Source organism: Larimichthys crocea, chromosome XVII (assembly GCF_000972845.2).
Source record: "Larimichthys crocea isolate SSNF chromosome XVII, L_crocea_2.0, whole genome shotgun sequence".
Classification (NCBI taxonomy): Eukaryota; Metazoa; Chordata; class Actinopteri; family Sciaenidae; genus Larimichthys; species Larimichthys crocea.
This window is the reverse complement of record NC_040027.1, coordinates 1,552,058-1,575,235: the sequence shown is the minus strand read 5'-3', so window position 1 is coordinate 1,575,235 and position 23,178 is coordinate 1,552,058. Positions and strand designations below refer to the sequence as shown.

The 23,178-nt window shown below is 39.6% G+C and overlaps 5 protein-coding genes across 16 annotated transcripts in view; 2 read left to right on the top strand and 3 right to left on the bottom strand.

Annotated features, from left to right (window-relative positions):
- The first annotated feature begins 465 nt into the window (after nucleotides 1-465).
- On the top strand, nucleotides 466-3,090 carry LOC113747976 (protein PLANT CADMIUM RESISTANCE 2-like). Its single transcript, XM_027290199.1, has 4 exons — nucleotides 466-1,477; nucleotides 1,589-1,776; nucleotides 1,868-2,141; nucleotides 3,038-3,090. Exons 1-4 carry the CDS (start codon nucleotides 1,387-1,389, stop codon nucleotides 3,088-3,090), a joined length of 606 nt encoding a protein of 201 aa, XP_027146000.1. The 5' UTR covers nucleotides 466-1,386.
- ttc4 (tetratricopeptide repeat domain 4) lies at nucleotides 2,956-6,995 on the bottom strand. The gene is made up of 10 exons (XM_027290593.1): nucleotides 6,567-6,995; nucleotides 6,356-6,471; nucleotides 6,117-6,280; nucleotides 5,751-5,828; nucleotides 5,484-5,608; nucleotides 5,302-5,388; nucleotides 4,885-5,126; nucleotides 4,640-4,724; nucleotides 4,214-4,296; nucleotides 2,956-3,746 (listed from the first exon to the last, which is right to left on the bottom strand). Exons 1-10 carry the CDS (start codon nucleotides 6,675-6,677, stop codon nucleotides 3,647-3,649), a joined length of 1,191 nt encoding a protein of 396 aa, XP_027146394.1. The 5' UTR covers nucleotides 6,678-6,995; the 3' UTR covers nucleotides 2,956-3,646.
- Nucleotides 6,996-7,893: 898 nt separating this feature from the next.
- pars2 (prolyl-tRNA synthetase 2, mitochondrial) lies at nucleotides 7,894-11,252 on the bottom strand. The gene is made up of 4 exons (XM_019270008.2): nucleotides 11,040-11,252; nucleotides 9,482-9,812; nucleotides 9,127-9,372; nucleotides 7,894-9,042 (listed from the first exon to the last, which is right to left on the bottom strand). Exons 2-4 carry the CDS (start codon nucleotides 9,803-9,805, stop codon nucleotides 8,161-8,163), a joined length of 1,452 nt encoding a protein of 483 aa, XP_019125553.2. The 5' UTR covers nucleotides 9,806-9,812; nucleotides 11,040-11,252; the 3' UTR covers nucleotides 7,894-8,160.
- A 5,145-nt stretch (nucleotides 11,253-16,397) lies between these two features.
- Nucleotides 16,398-18,472, top strand: insl5a (insulin-like 5a). Its single transcript, XM_010739588.2, has 2 exons — nucleotides 16,398-16,666; nucleotides 17,790-18,472. Exons 1-2 carry the CDS (start codon nucleotides 16,489-16,491, stop codon nucleotides 17,936-17,938), a joined length of 327 nt encoding a protein of 108 aa, XP_010737890.1. The 5' UTR covers nucleotides 16,398-16,488; the 3' UTR covers nucleotides 17,939-18,472.
- Nucleotides 18,473-19,420: 948 nt separating this feature from the next.
- Nucleotides 19,421-23,178, bottom strand: part of sgip1a (SH3GL interacting endocytic adaptor 1a) — a 79,048-nt gene continuing 75,290 nt past the window's right edge. For all 12 annotated transcript variants that reach the window (XM_019270017.2, XM_019270018.2, XM_027290013.1 and 9 more), the window contains one exon: nucleotides 19,421-23,083. In XM_019270017.2, the coding sequence (XP_019125562.2) occupies nucleotides 23,061-23,083 (23 nt within the window). In that variant the 3' untranslated portion in view covers nucleotides 19,421-23,060. The remainder of the gene's footprint in view (nucleotides 23,084-23,178) is intronic.

The following is a 23,178-nucleotide window of genomic DNA, read 5'->3' as shown; positions in this document are numbered from 1 at the left end:
CTAGTGAATGAAAGTATATCCTTTCACTTCACTTAGAGCTTCAGTCACCGAGAAGGTCGCCAGGCTCACATCACACAGGTAAGATCTTTAAGTTTGCTGATAAGATTTTACGTCTTTATACCGACAGTTAAATGAAGGTTTAATCTGAAACTCTGTAAAAGTTCATTTGAGATGAAGAGATTTTCACTTTTTAACCTCACCATGAAAACAAAGGTATCCTGGATACCTAGAATTTGTTATAAAAATTAGGATTATACTGGGGTTCAGATGTTTTAATTTATATAGTGTGTGTATCCTGTCTTTTGCATGTCTTGTGCACTTACCTTATTTGACCTGTGTTTTACTGAGGCTGGCAGGGAGAGATAATTATAAATCAATTGTACAAGGACAAGAGAGACAGGTTAGGGAAGTATCATTTGGATAAGGAACATAATGTTCATTACTGAGCAGAAAACCAAAAAAGGACGTTATGATATTATCTGTGTCAGTGGGGAGGTGTCCGAGAGAGCCCATTAAAAAAAAGTATAAGAACCTAAAACTCGTGTTATTTCTCTGTCACTCAGTATTGTGCTTGCACAAAGGGATTAATCTGCTTTTTATTTTATTTACCTTTGGCTATCATTTTAGTAATATGTTATATGTTGTAGCTACTTAACAGTAAGTTTATGGTATATTTCTAATATGGTATCAGGCTGGGACTGTTTGAATCTAGGCTTTTATTTTGCAAAATTAATGTGTGCATCATTTTCAGAGGTTTTCCAAATAATATTGAAATGATTTGTTTGCCCATTGGCTTGTCCTTGTGTCAGTAAAAGTTGAACATAGATTATAGCTAGAATTATTATACCAGGCATAATTCCCATCAACATGTCAATGTTTCAACTCATTAATATTCAGGAGTCATTACTACATTATTACTATTTACGCTGAGTACTGAGTAGTCAAAAGGTAGGACGACACCTATCTTGGAACTTGGAACCATGTTCAACCATTTCCATTGTAGCTCCTGTGACATTAGCACATTTGACAGCGATGATGGCGTACACACCAGCAGACACTGTTGCGGTAGCTCTATTAAAATATTGCTGCCATGAGTAACGCAGCGACCAGGAAATTCCTGTTTTGGAGTGACAACACGGTGCTCTCATTTCCTCATGAACAGGTTTTATAACTTGGAGCTCTAAAATCTAGTCAGATCATCTACTGCAGAGGATAGATGTCTGGTGCAGCAGCATGACAGTTTCACATAAGTGTTCTTATAGAAGACAAAACAAGCCTCTGTATGTCATGTTATCATCAGGATTGTCATCATATAGGAGTTTTCTGTAATTTTGTTTTGCTTCTGTTCAGATTTCTCCGTGTTAACAGGTTCATAATTCACCAGCTATGGCTTACAATCCCCAACAACCAGGGGTAGAAAAGCCCATGACAAACTGGGACACCCATCTCTTTGATTGCTTTGTGGACTGCAGTACTTGTAAGAATCAATACCACAAATCTGACTAATCCGTACTTTTTGGACTCGTTTTGTATGACCTCTTTTAGTAATGTCAAATAACTTAATAGGGTTTCTCTGTGTGTTTTTCAGGTTGCTATGGTTACTGGTGCTGCCCTTGCCTTGCCTGTACAGTTTCAGGGAGCTTTGGAGAGAACTATTGTCTCCCACTATGTGACATTTGCAGCCCTGCCATAATGTCAGCCTGCGGAATACCTCTGTGTGCTCCCCCAGCGCTCTTGTCTCTAAGGGCTGGCCTTCGAAACAGATATAATATCAAGGTATGATACATGTAAAGCTGATGTATACAGAATTTTACATGATGTGTTGGATAGAAGTGAAGCAATGTTGAATTTAAAATTTTCTCCACAGGGATCTCTCTGTGAGGACATTGCAGTTTCCTGTTTCTGTGTCTGGTGCGCCTGGTGTCAACTGCAACGCGAGTTAAAGCACCGCAAAAAGAATACCGCCATCATCGTCAATATGCAGCCTCAAAACGTTATCAACATAATGCAGCAGGGTCCAGTGGTGAATTCCCAACCTGTTTTTGTGGGCCAACAACAGCAACAACCACAACCTGTTTTTGTGGGCCAACAACAACAACAACCACAACCTGTTTTTGTGGGCCAACAACAACAACAACCACAACCTGTTTTTGTGGGCCAACAACAACAACAACAACCACAACCTGTTTTTGTGGGCCAACAACAACAACAACCACAACCTGTTTTTGTGGGCCAACAACAACAACAACAACCACAACCTGTTTTTGTGGGCCAACAACAACAACAACCACAACCTGTTTTTGTGGGCCAACAACAACAACAACAACCACAACCTGTTTTTGTGGGCCAACAACAACAACAACCACAACCTGTTTTTGTGGGCCAACAACAACAACAACAACCACAACCTGTTTTTGTGGGCCAACAACAACAACAACCACAACCTGTTTTTGTGGGCCAACAACAACAACAACAACCACAACCTGTTTTTGTGGGCCAACAACAACAACAACCACAACCTGTTTTTGTGGGCCAACAACAACAACAACAACCACAACCTGTTTTTGTGGGCCAACAACAACAACAACCACAACCTGTTTTTGTGGGCCAACAACAACAACAACAACCACAACCTGTTTTTGTGGGCCAACAACAACAACAACCACAACCTTTTTTTGTGGGCCAACAACAACCATAACTACAACCACAACCAGTCATCATGACGACATACTGAGCTTTGAGGCCTCACTCATGTGTTGTCTTATGAAGGATTAAGATCACTTAAGATCTGTTGTTTGTTTTCTTATTCACAAATTTTATGTTCTTAAAATCAGTCATATGTTTGTCTTAATACACATTTTATGTTTGTTAATGTCAGAATGATATTTAAGCACCAAATTTATATAGTATCACTGTGATTTCGTGTTTTTTCCCTCCTGTGATGAGATGCTGTACATGACTCAAACGGCCAGTCTGGTTTTTATATTCACAGAGAAACAAATTCTCTTAAATCACTCGCTCTCTCACTGATTTACAGGAAAGGCTGAGGGTGACGTAGGCCTTACTTGGCAAGAGGACCTTAGTAATTAATCAAATTACAAAAAAAAAAAAAGCTTTAGGGAGGTCATACCTGGCTGAGCTGTCTATTGTCTTACTGTTGCACATCATCATTATAGAGAAGCAGAAGTTATTTTAGTTGCACCAACATCTGCATTGACAAACCTAATTGGACAAACGTTAGCACAGTATGTCTCGCATCTTATATTTTCTTTAATATATAATAAAGCTGAACTGTTGACTAACATTCAGGGTTCAGGAACATACTGGCATGTTTAGGAAGGGACTCAAGTCTTTGTCAAAGAATAAAGTCAGAAGACTTTGTTTACTTTTTTTCATGTTTACTTACAAGCACTCATATCATTTGTTTATACCTATTATCATTTTGTCCAATTCAGCACTTGAATAAAACACCTTTAAACCATTTATAATCTGCAGTTCATATTTGTACAGACAGAAACAGAATCCACGTGGATTATTTTTAGAGATCTCATTTATATTGATATATGGTGTTGAAACAGCAGGTGCTTTTCTAGACCAGTCAGACTGTTGTGTGCATTAAGAGTTCATGTTTTGAAGGCCAGTGTTTTCACAATCCTTGTATTTTCTTCCCTGTGATAAACTTCTTGCAGAATGAAGAACCGTTAACCAGAACGATGAAACTGGGTGTGCCTGCCTTGACAAAAAACCTGCAGACAGAACAGAAAGACAGAAACAAGAGGGTGAAGGAAGTTCATGTCAAGCAGATTACCTTGAACACAGTAGATAAATATATTCCCTGACAGATAATATCCTCCGATCAACACATTCCTTAAATTGTACTGTATTACAGATGACAGGAACATACTACACACAGGTTATCACCCTGTTACATCATGACCTCCAGCCAATAAGAAGATATGTCATAACATACAATTGTTACTGGTTCTTACAATTGTTTCTCAAAATGAAAACATCAGACAGCTGGCAGCAGGAAAGGATTCAAAATAGCAACTTACAGGGATCCAGGTTATTTGTCATTAAATAAACAAGACCTTTGAATTGGTCCAATTTAAGCCTAGGTCATTTAATAATTAGAATAACTACAATAAGAAATCACAAACACATGTTGCACATATGGTGTTACAGAATTCTTGTGGCCACGGCATGAATGTACCTTTTATGCTGCAACACTTTTAAAAGTGACGTCTCTGGGTTGACTTGGTAGAGTCTGTCCTTCTGCTCATCTTCAAAGTACAGCTAGAAAGTGGGGAGAGGTCAGATCAGGTTAAAATTGATTATTTCCATTTCGTTTATTGATTAAACTGCCCTGTTCTTGGTAATTTAATATAATCCTTATTTGCCAGTTGTGTACTTGGCTACTTGCACCTATCAGACACTAATAACTGAATTATTTTTCTATATAATGTACAATATCACAAGTCTAATTAGCACTTTATTTCACAAGCTAAAGCAAAAAAACTACATTTCTTCCTCATGGTGTTGCGAATTATTCCTGAACATTCTTTGTGGTTTAGTTGTTTTGCTTGATATACTGCATGTGTCACGACTGTCTTATAACATTTAGGCAAAACAGACAAACCTGCAAATTTTGTGGGTGGTATTTTCTGTCTGTGTCCCAAGGTGGAAGTTCTTCTCCAAACATGACCGCCAGGTGATCCAAGAAACTGAAACAAGACAAATAAAAAAAGATACAGAACCTATTTTGCAGCAGTGTTTGATTAAAACTCCTGATTTATTTAGTTAAATAAAAAATGGAAAGAAAGACAGAAATACATGCAATCAAGATAAATTCAGGACTCGACAAACAGGACAAGAGGGATTTACCAGGTGTTTTCACAGAAAGCAGAGATGAAATCACTCTGCTGATGTTCAGGATAGAGGAAGAGAACAGGCCAGTGCAGGGAGGCCTGCTCGTCCAGGAAAACCTGAGCCCCCGTGACCTCCTGAGAGCTGAGGCCATCCAGGCTCAGCTGTGATATCGCTGCTGAGGAGCCTTTATCCTCATCCTCGCTGTCTGAACCACGCCGAGGAGGCTTCACAGACTGGAGGAACTTGATGCCTCGATCCTAAAGCAGAGAAAAATGCATCAAGCTGTACACTTAGGTCTGAACAAACACTTATTAAAAGACAAAATTTCTGTCAGAGTTGGTTGTTTCAAGTATAAATATTGTTTATAAGTATATCTGATAACAAAGATATGCTTAACTGAGAGCAGGTTTCCTCTCAGTTTTAAATAGGTACCTGTATAGCAGCCAGAACTGTTTCTTTCTGACCATGCAGCTTTTTTTCTTTGGCTTTGGCCTTCCTGGCGTCTCTCTCTGCTGCTCTCTAAAAAAATAAAAAAGGCACAAAAAGTAAACATCATGCTTGACTGAAACTAAAACCTCCATCCCAGAGTCAACTGCACTCATTAGTTATTGAACCTTGTGTTTATCTGCTGCTGCTCTCAGCTCCAGCAGCTTCTTGTCAGTGGGATGGGCCTTTAGCCCCTCGTCACACCACTGCACGGCCTCTGCAAAGATGCGCAGCTCTATACAACACTGAGCACCTGCAGAAACATGCACAAGACATCAGCTGAAACACTTTCTTATGCACTGTTTTACATTTCAAATGTTCTAACCACATTTATTGTCGTATTTTATGACACGGGATTGCTGCAGGTGATAAAGCTGAATGTTTATACTGCATACCTCTGATCAAGGCTTTAAGGTGGTCTGGTTTGATTTTCTTTGCAGCTGCAGCATCATTCAATGCAGAGCGCATATTACCTGCATTAACCAGAAAAGGGAGGATGAAAATCAAGAAACATAGAACAAACTGCTGTTTTCAGCCTCATAAATATGGATTGGATTGGATTTGGACTGACAAAAGAAGACATTTTTCATCGTTTCCTGATATAGACCAAATGATTCATCAATTAATATAGAAAATAAGTTCAAATGAAACTAATCATTAGATGCAGTGTGTGTGATATCTTATTTTGTGATAGCCACATTAAAAACAGCCCTTTTCTGATGCAATACATTTATGTCTGTGAATGTTATGAAGCTCCTGACCCAGGTAGAAGTGTGCTGCAGCCCGGTTGGTGAGGAGAACAGTGTCGAGCTCCTGGTCCCCGCACTTTTTCTTCAGACCTGCGGTGTAGGACAGTATGGCCTTTTGGTAGTTCTTCTCCTTGAAATACACGTTTCCTTCATCTTTCAGGCTCTTTGCCTGCTCTGGGAAGGAATGAGACAAATAAGACTGAGTTTCTCAAACTTAAAGTCTTCAAATTGTTTATCTAAACCTTGAGGAACCTGGGGGTCTGTCTTCGTCGTGGATGATGGCCTGGAGACAGGCTAGTTCTGGGTATTTTTTGGGGTCAATCTCTTCAGGGGCTGTTTTCATGAACATAGGGATTTTATTAAACTCCTGGATGAGCCAAAAACAGAAAACTTCAACAGTTAACAGAGCTCACTCATGTAGAAAAAGCATCAAGCTAATGTTGATACGTGACAGCTTCTCACCTCTTCCCAGCTGTCTTCAGGTAAAGCATTTTTATATCTCTGGGTCTTGAATTTGTCCATGAACTCGTCCATGTCATCGTCGCTCTCACACTGTGCTCCAGAGGACGCCATTTTGGATCAAAATATAGGTTTGACGGATTGTTATGTTGTTTATAGACCTTATATAAACTACGACAAACTGCTGTCACCAGCCCGTCAGCTGTGAAAGCTTCACTTGGCTCTAAAAGTCACACCGCTCCTTGTTTACACATGTGCAGAGCCGGTGCAGCGTGGATAGAAATATCCGTGCGGAAACACAGTACCGATACATTTGTTCCACCACCGACATGAACACGATGGATTTAGAGGTGACGTTAAAATGTGTTTACGTGACTGTTTCTGCTTTTCACTTCTTTATTGTTCAACTCACATACTCCATCTGAACAGACCTTTCATTCAGCAGCCATTCTGACATGAAACAGGGTCAACGCAGGTGTTATCAATGACACTAATTACCTTCATTAGTATCACTGATAACACCTGTGTTTACTACGTCGTGCTGTGTCCAAGCTGGCTATTCAGCAGATAATGTATTAGATTAGATTATTTAATAATATGATGAATTGTTAGAGACTAACCTACAGAACAGGATATTACAGCTAAAATCAACAATGAATTCCTGTTTCTCTAGCAAGAATTACATTTTGAAGTACTTTTGATGGTTGTATTTTTTTTTCCACATGTACAGTTTTGAATGCAGGACTTATGAGTATTTTCATATTGGAGGTATTTACAGCTTTTTATGCTTCTTCCACCACTAGAAATGGTAATGTGATGAGAAAAAGAAGATGTGACGGTAATTGTACTTTAATTAAACGGTATGCTATTTCACATGGTCACTATATTTAAGATGGAAATATTGTACTACTTTACGCACAAATCAGTTACAGAATTATTAATGTCGTAAAATGCATATTATATAATTGTTTTTGCAACTGTTAACTTAATTTAACAAATGCATAAAGTAACCAAAACTAACTTTTACCATTATCAATAAAAAATGTTTCTTATATTAAAATAATATTACATGTAATACCACGCTCAAATTTAGATAACCTCCATATTGAGCCACTTATAATGTATTGTTTACATTATATATTGTGGAAATGCTTCTTTTGCTTAAGTAAAGAACTTGGAGTACTTCCACAACTGGAAATTTCTAATTTTGCATTTTCTAATCGATTGACAGCCCTAATTTAAATATTTACCAGAGGTCTGCATTGATTTGTACTATGATCCTAAGATACAGATGTAAGGCTTACTTAAACACAACAGCAAATGGTCATAATTTCTGTTCATGTGGGAGTTTGTGTTTTTATTTGAACGCATTTGCAAAATTGTGACATTATTACATTATGGAAACGAAATGCAATAAATTGAAGGCATAGGGTTACTTTGGAAAACAATAAGAAAGTTCTCTTAAAGGCTTAAGACAAAACTTAACACACACAGTGCTTTAATCTTCGTTTCCTACCTCCTCATTTACACTTTTTACTTGTTACAAGTCCTCACAAACATAATACAAAACATTTACTTCCACAGTCAGTGTTGTTGTTCATACAGTTTCCACTCTTCCCAGAAGATCAAACAGTCCGTCTCTGCTGAGAAACATTGTCTCACCTGTCTGCTGACAGATCACCTCAAACCTGGGTGTTTCCTCTAGAGCACCCTGTCCCACCACAATAACATATGGATAGCCCAGTCTGTTGGCATCCTTTAGCCTCTTTCCAATGGTCGCCTGTGTACGGTCATCGAGAACAACTTCACCCCTCAAACCAGAGAAAGTCTCTCCCAAAGTATGAACCAGTTCCTCAGCCAAGACTGCTGCCTCGTCCACCTTACTGCCTTTCTTTGGGGGTAAAATACACACCTGGTAAGGGGCGAGAAGGCCTGGCCAGCGGATACCCTCCTCTGTCGACATCACCTCAATGGCTGCAGCAAGAATCCGGGTTACCCCAAGACCATAGCAGCCCATCTCTGCAACACTTGGCTTGTTCTGGGCATTGATGAAGGCGGCATTGAATACATTAGAGTACTTTTTACCCAGGTAAAAGGTGTGGCCGACCTCTATACCCTTTGACTCTACCAGTGTGCCAGTTTTGCACTGTGGGCAGTCAGTTCTGTCTGATGACATGGTCTCTACATTAGCAGAGAACGAGCAGTTCCCACAGAGCAGAAGTCTGTCCTCACCAATGTCTGCTGGCAGCTGGAACTCGTGGGAGAGTTTGCCACCAATGTTCCCCGTGTCCGCCTGGACCTGAACACAACGCAGACCGAGTCGGGAGAAGAGCCTGGTGTACGCCTCACACACTGATTCATAAGTCTGATAGGCTGCTTCTTCACTCACGTCAAATGAGTACATGTCCTTCATGTAGAATTCCCTCCCTCGAAGCAGACCAAACTTTGGCTTTGGTTCGTCTCTGAATTTGCGAGTGATCTGTTTGATTTTTTAAAAGAAAGAATGTTAGCATCACAGTTTATTACAACACAACAAATACAGGCGGTACACAGTGAAGGCTACCTGATAAAGAAGCAAAGGGAGCTGTTTGTAGGAGACATTCATCTGGTGAGCGACCAGAGTTGTCACTGCCTCCTCGTGTGTTGGGGCTAAGCAGTAGTCGCCTCCATGACGGTCTTTCAGACGGAGCAGCTCCTTTCCCATCAAGTCCCAGCGCTCACTGGTTTTCCAGAGTTCAGCTGAGCACAAACTGGGCATGTCCAGCTTCTGCCCACCGATCCCCTGCATCTCCTGGTCAATGATTCTTGTCTGTCGATTTAAGACAGCACTTATTATATTTTTAGGAGCAAAATGAGTACGCTTAAACTTAACCTCACATCCTGATTTCATCACACTTATGACAAACTACCAGTCTCACCAGCTTCTCCATGGAGCGGACGGTGGCAGGGAGGTAGTAATAACAACCTGGATTGGATGGATGGATGAGCCCGGCCTGCTGCATGAGCCTTTGGCTCTTACAGGTCACCTCTCCCTGCAGACGGGTCTCTGGTCCCACATCACGCAGGTTTGAAGGCTGGTAGAGGCGGGACACCAGGAGTGTGGGCTTGATACGTCTGGAGTGTGTGTCGGCAGGAACAGTGGCATGCTCAGCACACCCTGAATGGCTCCTCCTAGGGAGTGCCGAGGTTCTGTGGAGGCGCTGGAAGACTCTCGGCCAAATCCGATTCATTATGGGCTCCATCGTAGACCTACTTAGACAAGACAAAATCAGTTAGAGCTGAAACATTAGTCACTTACCAGAAAATAAATCAGCAATACTTTGATTATCGATTGAAGGTTTCTGCAGTGAAAATGACATTTTCTGCTTTCACCTTCTCAATGTACTCAAGTTATGCATTTAAATACAAATCGGAGGTTAATGTAGTTTATTTTGCAGTACATGTCAGAGAGAAGTATTGCACTTTGCATGCATAATGAGCACGTTTTACACCTGAGTAGCTTTTGTCTGTATACTAATGCACCCTGACCTGAGGATGATTGTAACGCCTTTACTCATCATGTATTTTTTTAGGGATGCACCGAAAATTCGGCCACCGAAAATTTTCGTCCGAAAATGGCCCAAAAGTGCATTTCGGCTTTCGGTGAAGTGGCCGAATAGTAAGGCCGAATAGTGGCGTGACGCAATGAAACAACGTGCGCGGTGATCTGGCCAGGGTTGCTGATTCTTTTCTCATTCACACACAATAAACCCACGATGCAGGATACAGGGAAAAACACAACATCATACACTGCTCTTTAGCTAAACTATATACTCTCTACATTAAAGGTGCGACCGTCGGGATGACTATGATGCGTTCATGAACATGGGAAAACTGGAAATTCACCGGAAATATAATAAAACTAAATAGTATTTCTTTCAAGAACAAATTAACAGTGATTAAAACAACATGGGCTTTACTGGAATGTTTGAAGGATATTAAATAAACATTTACTTTCTTTGACCAACTGTCGCCAACCTTCTTCTCGGCTCTTTCGGCCATCGTCCACCAACCCGTGCCCCACCTATTACCCCCCTCCTTTCCTGACGGTTTCGGTATTCGGCTAACCATTTAATTTTTATTCGGTTTCGGCCGAAAATTCTCATTTCGGTGCATCCCTAGTATTTTTACAATGTAGAAGTGTAGGGACTCTCTTCTTCTTCTTCTTCTTCCCACACGAAGCCACAGGAAATGAAATGACGCCTGCAGGCAGTGAACAGGTGAAGCCAAGGTCGCCACACACACAGACTCAGAATAACTTTAGACAAGTACACAAACTGAATAAATTAAAGCTGAAGATGTAGACGTCTGACTGATGTGTGAAGTGTGCACACAGTGACAGAGCGTCAGCGTGTTACCAAACACTGCCTGCTAGCCGAGGTTAGCTTCCTCTGTTAGCATGCAACGACGTGTGCACAACTACCACACAAGACTCACCTGCGGACTGATGCGGACTGTCTGCTCCGAGCCGGTTAACTGGGTAAATAAGCAAAGGATGACATTTCTACTAAGTTGATAAACTGGTTGAAGGTCCCTCCAACATGCTACATGCCGGGAGGCTCGTTGCTTCGTCACAGCGCCGCCTGCAGGTCTGGAGGCGTAAAGACGCAGAGACAGAGACCGGAAGCGCTGAGGCTGAATGTTTGTGAAACAACACAGAGTACCAGGGGCGCCGCCAGGAACTTTGGGCCCCATGACAAAAAAATCTAATTGGGCCCCCCTCTGTGCAGCTGTTGTCACCACATCTCTAGGACCTAACTGTCCCATCAAAAGCTTTACATAACTCTAATTAAAGGCTTGCAACTGTTTTGCGTCTTGTAGTTCAATACTAGTACTAGCACAATATTTACTGCTGGTGATTTGTACATGAATGCAAGTCTGCATACAGTATACAGTGCAGTTCACTATTTGATGTGAGATTAAAAGCCACCATGAAAATGTGCTAAAGTCCATTTTAATTTAACTTTTACTGCCCAAAACACGTAAAAACAAAGAGATAATTCATTTCATTATTATATTTGAAATATATATACTTATATATATATATACTCCTATATATATAATATATATACTATTTTATATTGATGTTTACCTATTTTTTTGGGCCCCTGTCAGTCGTGGGCCCTTGGAATTGTCCTAACTTTTCCCCCCTATACGGCGCCCCTGCACAATACACAGCATTACTTCTGTATATGAATATAATTCTATCCATCAGCAGATGGAGCCAGGGTTTCACAGGGGGAGGTCCTCCAGGCAAAATCTATGACTGAAATATGAGCTACAAATCAAATGTTTTTGCTATGTTTAGATTTAAAGGAATATTTTGCAATCCCCTAAATATTAATATAATATCTGTGTTTTTAGTTTAGCGCTGCACTAAATGTAACAGATTTACTGAGTTTCAAACAGGCGTAAATAAAACAGAATATGTGAAAGTTGTATTATTTAAACGTTTAGAATGAAATGTCCTATAAATACAGCTTTAAACCGAAGTTGGTCATGTTTTGATCACATCCTGTGATTTTTCCATTTTGGATTTTATTGAGCTGAGCTGTGTTGAGGCAGAGGCACTGAAGGGGAAGAAGCATGAACGATCAGGGCTGCAAACACATTTAATGAGTCATATGTTGTTGGCATTACTTCACTTCCTCACAGAGTCATGCTACGTACAGTGTTTACGTACCAGTTACATACAATTTTCAAAAAAATAACCAAATTTTCAAAGCAGTTTCACAGCTGCTCTATTGTTAATGACAAAACCTCTTTATTTAGGCATGTTTTTTAAAATTAAACCTCACCAGCTTAGTAGTAAACACAGGATCATTTTTTCAGGTATACACGTGAGTACAACAATTGAACTTATGCATAACATTATGTTATGTTAATATTAGCAGTTTTCAGGTTTGGTGTTTTGAACAAACCTTTTGTTACATTTCTGAAATGTGTAAATTCACATGTGGGAAATGAGTTCATTCAGTCTGATAACATTTGAAACACTTTATGTAAGCATAAGCTCTCAGAATTCTTTATAACAAGTGAAAAAAGCTACGACAGCGATCCACAGAATCCACTAAGCATAACACATCCATAGTTATCCTCTGTAAAAAAGGATAAAATAGGAGCATATGTAAAATTGGAGACAAACAGGAGAATACATTATGCTTATTCTTTCCGTAAAGCACCATGTAACTTCACTGAGAAAACAAAACACAAACACAAACACTGATATTGGCACAATTGATGAGTTCTTATTGAACTTTCTATATGATCGCAGGTAATGTTTGCCTTTTGTTGACATGATTCTGTACTTCAGTCTGTGTTAATGCACCTTTGGCTGGCTTTATAGCATTTTATGTCAGCAATCTGAAACCATTATTCCCTCATTCAGTCAATGACACACGGGCACCTGATGGTCATTTCACATGGCAAACACAGCCGAGCTCTCTCTGGCTGGCTCTTCTCTTTCAGGTGGACACTGTGGAGGACATCATCTTTCAGTCTGCCGGTTACACACTGATTGAATATGCACACACACACACACACACACACACACACACACACTGATGTATTCCCCAGCCAATTAGGTTTGTGCTTGTTACGTCCATTTGTCTAGTCACTCTTGTTGTAAGATTTGGTTCTCAGAGAAATGGGCGACTGAATGTCTCCTTGAGATACGAGCAGTCCCCATTAGGGCCGATCTTATCTGCACACGTCACATTTGCCTGTTTGGCTGTATGCTATATGGTTGACATTTTTACAGGGACTTATTTCAAGCTTTTTAGGAAATTATGTGTAAAAATATAATATTTGTGATTTGAAATGCACATTCATAATGGTGTGAGTTTGGTTTGAGAGACATGGATTTGAAGCTTTTCCGACAAAAATTAAAATTTGAACGCTATAAAATAAATCTAGAAAATATTCTATTATGATGAAATTTGTAATGAGCCTTCATAGAAATGATTTGAAAGTTAGAAATGTTGCGTAAATTGCTGCATTAAAGTCATGTTAAGCTTCCTTGATAAAGAATACAAATTTCATAAAAACTCAGATTAAATGACTCTTTTATGTAGCCTAATAGATGAAACCCAGGGCAAAAGATCCTTTGCCTTAGCTCATTATACTCATTGGTTATGACTGAAGATGAATGTGTCAACATTTTGATCAGCTCCTCTCTTCTGTCGTCTGCATTATGGCAGCTGGACAGAGACAGCGTCAGTGAGGTCTGCCGTTGATGTTGGGTGGTGTGGCCTGGCATGGAGCCGAGGTTTCAGTTCGTCCCAGTGATATTGGATCAGTCAGTCCGTTCAGTACGACTGCTACAATCATAGTGAAATGTATTTCTGTAAGCTCAGACAATTTGTTCAATTAAAAATGCTGTAAAATGAGATATTAACAAGAATAGAAAATGTAATAAATAATAATGGTTATTATGGAAGTGATGTGAGTAAATCAGTAATGTGAAAAGTAATCTTCACGGAACTAAATGGGCAATAATAAGTAGAATAGTAATAATGATTATAACAACAATAATAATGAGGGGTAAAACTGATAAATAACAAAAGTATTCTTCAGGTGTAGTCTTATTATTATTTTATCAAAAATACTCAGCGTAGTCTTATTGTTATTGCCTTATGACAATAGAAATTGGTTTACCATGAATTTAGTGATGGATTCTAAACATTTGAAATGTTGTTGAAGTGCTTTTCCAGTTACAAGGTTGTTGTTCTCTCATGGTGCAGCGCTGTTTTGGTACTCTTAATGGAAACGTCTTTTTTTTACCACAAATGTTTTTCAGTGGACACAGGGTACTTGGCTTATGTCATGTCATTGTAACTTACCAAAGCTCTCTTATAAAGTGATTTTTTTTCAGTCATTATCTGTTGTCCCTGCTAACTGTGATCCTGAGTGAGCTCTGACGTTTGTTTCTTAAGATGTATTTCTTTATTTAATAATAATAAATATTTTTTTTAAACAGCATCCTTATCTAAACATATGAAGTGAACCTCAACGGGATTTTAACTGACCTTTTCTTACTTAGCTCTAGTTGGCCATACAGTTTGTTAGATTTTAATATCTGAACAGAAATTAAAATAAATTGTTCATGTCACATTAATTAATGTGAAAATAATCTTCCTCTACAATCACTAAGCTTCATATCTTCACATTTCAGTGTCTCTTCAGTGCGACAGTCATGACATTATGGCCTGATACTGAAATGAGAACATGCAGGAGCTTTGTAATTGGATCAAAGCTAACAGCTTCCCACCGTGATGAGAGGAAACTTTTCTGCTGCAGGGCAGCTGCTACTCACTTTTTTTCACTCACTAATTCTGGTACCTTTATGGTCTTTTAGGCTAATTTAAGGTCATGGTAATTTAAATGGCCCTCTTGACCTCTCCAGGCCTGTGAGTCCGTAATCAGGACAGTCAGACAAAGCTATGTTCATTATGACAAAAGCAGTTGTGGCTCTGATTACAGCCATCTATGTGCACAGCTCATGAATGCCAACAGAAATCTCTGTTAAAATCATTATGATTACATTTTAGTAACACAAAGAGCGCAGACAAAAACTCTTTGTTGTACTCTCTGCAGTATGCCGAGATAACAGAAACATGTTAGCCATCCAGCATGGTCGACCTAAATGGACAAACACATGTCTGCTGATACTGCGTGATAACCTCGCCTCAAAATAAAATTATTCATCTAGTCTGACAAAATAATGCCTACTCAAGTCTGTTTACGAGCTTTGTGCAGAGCTTTCAAGCATTTTCATGAGTGGAGGAAATTTGCTCAGTAACTATGGAGATGGATTTGTTGAAGTGCACTTTTAGGACTTCCGCTGATGAATGTCATGTGAAATAGTCATGGAACATTTGCCGACAGAAGTGGACAGATTTGAAGATTTGAAAAGCTGACAGATTTTGACAGATTTGAAAATGATTACTGGCTCCACTGTTCTGTAACTCACTGTTTAATGAGCTGAAAGGACAATTCACTGCAAACTGTGTAGTTTGGTTCCAGTAAATAAAAGATGAATAATGTTCATTACTTCTCAGAAAATTCTAGTTTTGAAGAAAAAGTCAAGTCAAAGTTGTATTTTTAAATCTAAATCACTGGTCTTTGTTTTCTGCCACCATCGGAACAACCACACAGCATGTCCAAATAAACATAATATCATTTCATTGACATCCTAAGTGGGACCTCTACTGTTAAAGATCGAAGTGAAATGTCAAGAGTATCACGTCGCACCATCAGCAGCACCGTAATGAGCGCCATGATGGACTGTCAACATTGACTTATTTCCTCTCATATGGCCCAAACTGCTGTAAAGACAAAGACAACCAGGCCATCAGAGTGTTGTAAACAGGTGAAACATCTGTTTGACCACACGGTGAATCACTTTGCATCACTTAATTAGCCCTGCAGTGTGACGAAGGTCGGTGCAATCACAGCCTTAAAGCACCTAATCATAGAGAGGCTGAGGAAGATGCCCTCATCTAATGTGATTGTCAGTGGAGGGTTGTAAAAGGCTGATGGCTGTCACTCTCTCCTTTAGACTGTTAAAAAATGGTGATGGTGGAGATGACCGGAAACATAAAAATAACTTGAAGTAGTGAGGACTGTGTGTGTGTGTTTGTGTTTGTGTGTGTGGAGTCATGTTTGTGTGTTATTGGGATGGGCTAAGAAGACAGTTAGGGGGAGGAGGTGGAGAGATACTCAGCACTGATGAACTAAAAGGTGGATGGTATATAATACAGGGAGATGCATGCATTGGGTCAGCTGCAGCAAAGAAGACTCAGAGATCACAGAAAACAGCTGAGGTCGCTTTCAGAACAAACAAGACCAACAAAGAGAGAAATCTACAGACAGACAGGTGTCCAACATGCGGGCTCTGCTGGTTTTGCCTCTGCTGTTATGTGCAGTGGTGCACGTGGACCAAGTGAAGGCGGAGGTGAAGGCAGTGAAGCTGTGCGGTCGAGAGTTCCTGAGGGCTGTCGTTTACACCTGCGGAGGCTCCCGCTGGAGGAGATTCTTCAGTGAGACAGACATGGGTGGTGATGGTGAGACAAGTTTTTATTCTCGAAAAGAGCACAAAAAAACAAGAGCCTAAAGACGTAACCTTTACTTTAGATGTGCGCATACAAGAAAGAATGATGCAGGAAAGCATATAAAGTGTGCAGATTAAAGATATGAATCTGTCTTAGAATAATAGCCAGGTGCCCAAATGGACACTGAAACAGGTTCCGCTTGCTGTAGTCATTAGTAGAGTGTTTTGTAATGTGTATTTCTACTATTGATTTCTACTTTTTACTTTGTAGCATTTATTTTCTTCTCAGGATTCTCTCTCAAAAGAGGACTTCCAAAAGCCACTCCTGGGCTACTGAAAGGTTTAACTACTGTGAGACACTAAGATATTGTGGGATGCAACTCTTTTATTTTACAGAAATGATTTTAAAATAAATCCTGCAGTTTGCGTCCACCTTTTGTGGAATTTTTAAACATTTTCTGACCTCTATAATTCACATATGATTCATTCTATCAATCATATGTGACTCTCTCAGGCCATTTCTGTGTTTTAAAACACTTAACCGCTGAGTATTTGTGCAAAATATTTTCCCACAGATAGAAACATGAAACAAATTGAGAGGACCTATGTTTCTGAAGGTTTCCATTGCTGTGCGTTACATGCACTGTATATCACATACTATTAACTCATTGGCTGTAGTGCAGTGGGTGTGCAGGCAGACAGGTGCCCTAGCTCAGAGGCTGTTCTACCTTATTAAGCCGGAGGAGCCACATATCATGATTAAATAAGCGGTGCAGCAGACCCCAGCGTCCTCTTAGCCTCTTACTGTCTGTCACACACAAACAAACCCAGTTAGCCTATCGGTCGTGCTGATTAGAAAGATTTAAGTGACACTGCAGAAGACAAATAGCACTGAGATAATCTATATAGTCATTTAGAGTTTCCTTATTTAATGGAAACATACAGCTCAATTACACAAGACTTTGTTCACCCACTATCCTGTTGTACAAAAAAAGTCACGCCTGCACAGGAAAGGTTTGTGTGAACCTGGTTGTTGGACTAAATTAGTACAATGTCAAAAGTTTTTTTGTATTTTTTTAAAAAAAATTTTTATGTCAGAGTGTTTCTTTAGCTTTTGCTGAATTTTGTTGTTCCAGGTTTGCCCCCAGGGGAGCAGAGCAGTTTGGAGAGCCTGAGCAGCAGCAACCCGGGCTCCCAGTTGACCAGACGGGATATTAATAACGTACTGACCACCGTGTGCTGCCAGGTGGGCTGCAGGAAGAGCGACCTCACCTTCCTCTGCTGAGGCCAGCTCCTCTCTTCTTCTCCAAAGTGACCAAAATGACTCTGTTCTTTCTCATTTCGCCTTCGTAGAAACCAAATCTGAATCAAAATGCTGATGTCTAATAACATGATTTCTCTATCGTATGTACAGTAATTCTCATATCCACAGCTGCTATTTTTCTAATTGCTTTTCATATTTTTGTCATTACTTTAACTTGTGACTTTGTAGATGTGAATGTGGACCACTTGAGCATCTGTGAACATGTTTCTGATCCAGAGGTGAAAGATATGTAAAACCACAGAAATATATCCACTTACAATATAAACAAAACTACACTGAGGCTAATTTACTCAGGGCTGATATTCAAGGGTGCAGGACTGTATCATTTCCCACTCACACACTGTGTAAAGAGGACAGATGTCTCAGCTTGTGTCCTGTATATAAACATGTTTCCACAGGGTTGCAGATTTGGAAAACGTCCTCTGTGCTTTGATGTATTCATCAGAAACCTGAGCTGTAGTGTATCATTTTGCTATTAAATGTTCTTGCACAGGGTTTACATTCTGTGAAGTGTGAGATCTTTTTAAAAGAGCAGTCCTGAATACCAAATAATGCTTAGCTCATTTCAGCAAATTAACAACAATACATATAATCACCTTTAAAATCAATTTGTGACAAACAAAAGGCAAAAAATCCTGACACCCTGACCAAGAGCCACAACGTCCTCGGTTCATGTCTAAGCTAGGGACTTTATTCATTCCCTCTCTGTTCCTCCCATACGATTTCATATCATCTCTTGACTGTTCGCTATTCAATAAAAGACATAACCCCCCCTCAAAAAAAAAAAATTAAAACAAAACTAAAGAGTCTGCAACCATGTTAGCAGCTCAGAGAGGATTTCTTTTACCTGAAAAATCCTCACACATTGTGGCTGTAGTTTGGTTTACATATATATGTTCTCTAGATGTGCCATTGTGGATTTCATCTGGACAAAAACGACATACAGTGAACTTAACAATACTGGCGGCTGTCAAGCCATATTTGGACACAGATGTGATTTGAGTTAAATGCTAATGTCTAAATTCTAAAATGAAAGTAGAGCATTGTGCGTATCAGCAGATCTCATGGGAAAATAATCGAATAGATGTTGAGACAAAACGACAAATGTAACAAATGTGAACCTCGTGTTGGTGCCAAGTTCCAAACTCCGAATGAAGCCAATGCAAAGGACCAAAAACTTTCCTCAAATGGCCAATTGTCCATATCTATAGTGTATGACTGGCACCAACCATAAATGTCTTTTGACGTGCTTGTGGCACTAGATAATATTCACTAAAGTCAGTAGGATCTATCCTCCGGGGACCATAAATGGCTAGTGTGTCATACAAATGCCAAAGAAACATACAGCAGGATGAATCTTTTTTTATATGTATTCATGGGAAAAACTAAATCAGAAGATTTACATAAAAAAAACAACAACAAAAACAAAACAGCAAACAGGCATCCAGTTATAACTTTTATTGGTTTTGGAAAGAAGCAAACTAAGTTTCTCAGTTCATCTTAGCATTGTTATGTACTGTACAAACAGCTTGCACATGTGTTTGAGGTTAACGGTACAGAACCAAAAAGCATTCTGGCGTATAGCACACATAAACACACTCCCTGCGCTCTTTTCAACATTAATACGAGTAACTGACACACAGCACAACACGTCATTTCAGTACTACCTATCGTCATAGATGCCTCACCTTTTACTGCATGCTCTGCATGCAATAATGAATTACTGCAGGACAAGTTAACCACAGAGATGAAGATCTGGGAAACAAGTTTTGTTCCGTTTAAAAAAAAAAAGAGATAATGAAAATAATCTAGGCAACTAACAGAAAGAGAGCGAGTTTTGTTCTGTGCCATGACTTTCAAGCTGAAAGACCTGAAGTGTAGTGGTAATTTAAAAAGCAGATGTATGACGGGAGATGTGTACGGTGGGCCTCTGTAGATAATGCTGTAGTGACTGTTGCACTGGCTTCAAGGTTCACTCGGAAGGTTACAGCTTCCTGTCAGCCGTGTTGATCCATCCATTCGAAGAGATGGGCAGACATGACTGAGAGAAAATGTTACCAAATTAACGTGGGAGCTAAATGGCACCAATCATTATCACCTTGCATTAACAAATGAAATGCAACCTCAGAGTAATCCACAATGCTCTTTTTAGACTGAGTGCAGGTCAAAAACAAGATATTCAGTTTAACTGCACAGCACAAATCTGAACTCTTCATGAGCCAAAAAAGCACATATGTTTAAAAGTATGTCCGATCAAAAGTACTCTATCGTTAAATAGGAGTATCGACATGTTACTAATAGTCCTCTTGTCCTAAAGATGCTTCTACGATGGCTCTGAGAGGACCATGATTGGTTGCATTTAGCAGAATGCCGACATACAGTACAGTACAGAGATATTCGGCTACACTTCACACATACTTTTTGTTCTTCATGTTGAGCGTCAGAGCATTCAGGAAGTTCAACATCATCAGCACAGTGTTTTTTTTTTGTGTTTTGTTTTGTTTTTTACACATTAAACAATATAATATTTTTTCACTTTTATCCGTTTTAAAAATATTCAGCTTATTCTCCTTAACAGAGGACTGACTGTCCGGGGTACACACACATAAAATACACAAAAAAAGAAAAGAAAAAGAAAAGCATTTTGGTCAACTTAACCTTGCTCCACAACCTCATTCAATTCTTGTCATCTCACAGAGACCATTACGATTATGCAAAATAAAGCCATGGATTCAAGCGCTGGTTGGATGATCAGGGGTGTGCTCATGATATAGTCAGGGAGTTTAGGTACCACTGAGGTGAATGGAAACAGGACAGACACGTGGTCTGAATCGGTTGATGTGGGAACTGAGATTTAATACAAGAGTGTTTTCTTTTCGGTTTTTATGAGGTTTGAATAAAAAACAAACAAACAAAAATCAAAAACAAACAAATCCTGTTCCAGTAGTGGTACCACAGTCACCAAACTTCATCACTGCTGTTGAGGAAAACTGATTGCTTTTGTTGTCATTGTCTTGACTTTATTAAAAAGAAGAGTTCAACAATTTGGGAAATACGCTGGCTCACTTTCTTTGCAGAGGATTATGTGAGAAGACTGAAGCCACTTTCATATCTGTGTGGTAAATGTTCAGCTGGAGCCACAAGACAGTTAGCTTAGCTTAGCATAAGTGTTGGACAAAGGTAAACAAAAGGTAAACAAAAGGTAAACAGCACTAAGATACAGCGATGCTTTGCGCTAAATCCTGACCTTCCCCGTAAAAGATGTTTCGCAGACAGATATAAGCCAAATTGGACCAGTACATCTTGTCAACTTCATCTTCAGCTTGAGGGGAACATGAATTTTAAATTTCACGGCAATCCATCCAATAGTTGTTGAGATATTCTGGACTAACGTGGTGGATCAACTGACCTACACTGCTGCAAGCCAGCATGACTAAAAAGCACCTCTGTGTCTAAAAGTTGAAGTGCTGAGCACCATCAAACAGAAGCAGGGTAGCTGGATCAAAGTCTTTATGCTAAGCTAACCGTCTCCTGGCTCCAGCCTCGCGTTGAACAGACAGATGTATGAGCGGCACCGATCATCTCCTCTAACTCTTGGATAAAGACAAATAAGCCACATTCTCAAAGTGTTCAACTCTTTAAAGTGTGGACCTTGCCCATGGTATGACTAACTCTACATTAACACTGCTTTGACAAAGCATAACACAGCATCCAGGAAGATATTTATCTTTTTCTTTAAATTACCCCCCCTCCACCCCGCCCTCCCCCATATATAGCTCAAATCTTCAGTTGCACTTGAGTTAAAAAATTATATCTGAAATAAATTCAAAAATTATACCTTATACTGTACACAGGTTACCCAACTACACAGATAACAAAAAAAGAGAGAGAGTTCAAATATTTATACCTTTAAGGGTTCTGAGTTGTGTGATACCATTCAAATTCTATTCGTATACAGAATCACGTTTTATACAACAAATCATCGTCATCAATAAATAAAAATAGAATGCTGTCATGTACTCTGGAGTCTATCACTGCTGTCCTGGGAACAACAGAAAGGCTATCTGACAATACGAGGAAAACACCAAACGCCCTTTAAGATATATATTATTGATTTAAAATGACACTTTGTACATTTCTTTTGTTCTGACGGGAAAAAACGCATTTTCTTATTTTGCAACCAGTACATTGATTAATCATTGCAGCTGCCTAACTGGCTAAAAAACCTCTCCATGTCTGTGTATTCCAGAGAAATAAAATAAACAGTTTGATTGACTGATCAGTGCATTTATATTTAAAAAGGATGCGATCCAAAGTCATGTGACCCTGTAGTACCAGTAGGTGATGCATGAAAATCTAGTTGTTTGTTTGTAGTAACTTGAGCCTGATTGCAAACCGACGTCTTCCATTGAACGGTTTCTGACAACATACTTAACAAATGCATCGGTAAATGCATTTACGTGCTGGCATCAGTGCAAAACTGTGAGGACAGCTGTCTCAGGCTTTGAGGTCTGATTCTGACAGACGAGATGATATTTTTTAATCTGGTAAAGATGTATAAATTACTATGAAATGTCCTGGGCCCTGCTTCAACTAGTCTAGCTTTGGGTGCGTCGGAAGTTTGACCACAACGATTTTATTCAAGGATATTTTTTCACGGCCAAATCTTTCTGGGCTCTTTCTGGACAACAGACAGCACAGAGTTCAAATCTGTCTCTAAACACTTTCTGTCCATGTCTTCGGTCAGGCAGCTGCAGTGAAACTTTAAAAAACACACCACCACAAATTGACCAGAGGAGGATGGAGACAAGGGACACACAGACTTCAGAGGGAGGAAGAACCCAGATGTCTTAACTGCAGCAATACGGATGTTATGAAATGAATACAAATACGATAATTACATGACCTAAAACAGCTCCACGATGCTATATGCAAGTTGTACAATACTGCTGGGTAGGCTGCGCACCTGTCGTGTGGGTTCAGAAAAAGGTTAATGGAAAGTCTGTCTGGTGTCGGTTTGTCCTCTGTGTCAACCTCAGTCCACTGCGATTGTTTTGAACAGCGCTGTTCTCAGTAGAATGGGTTAGTTGTCGGCCAGGTATTTTCCTGAAACGCAGCAGTGAAATGTTGACTGTTGTTAACTTCAATCAAACAATATCTAACAGACTTCTTAAGGTTTGATTTACTGGATTAGTTGGCAG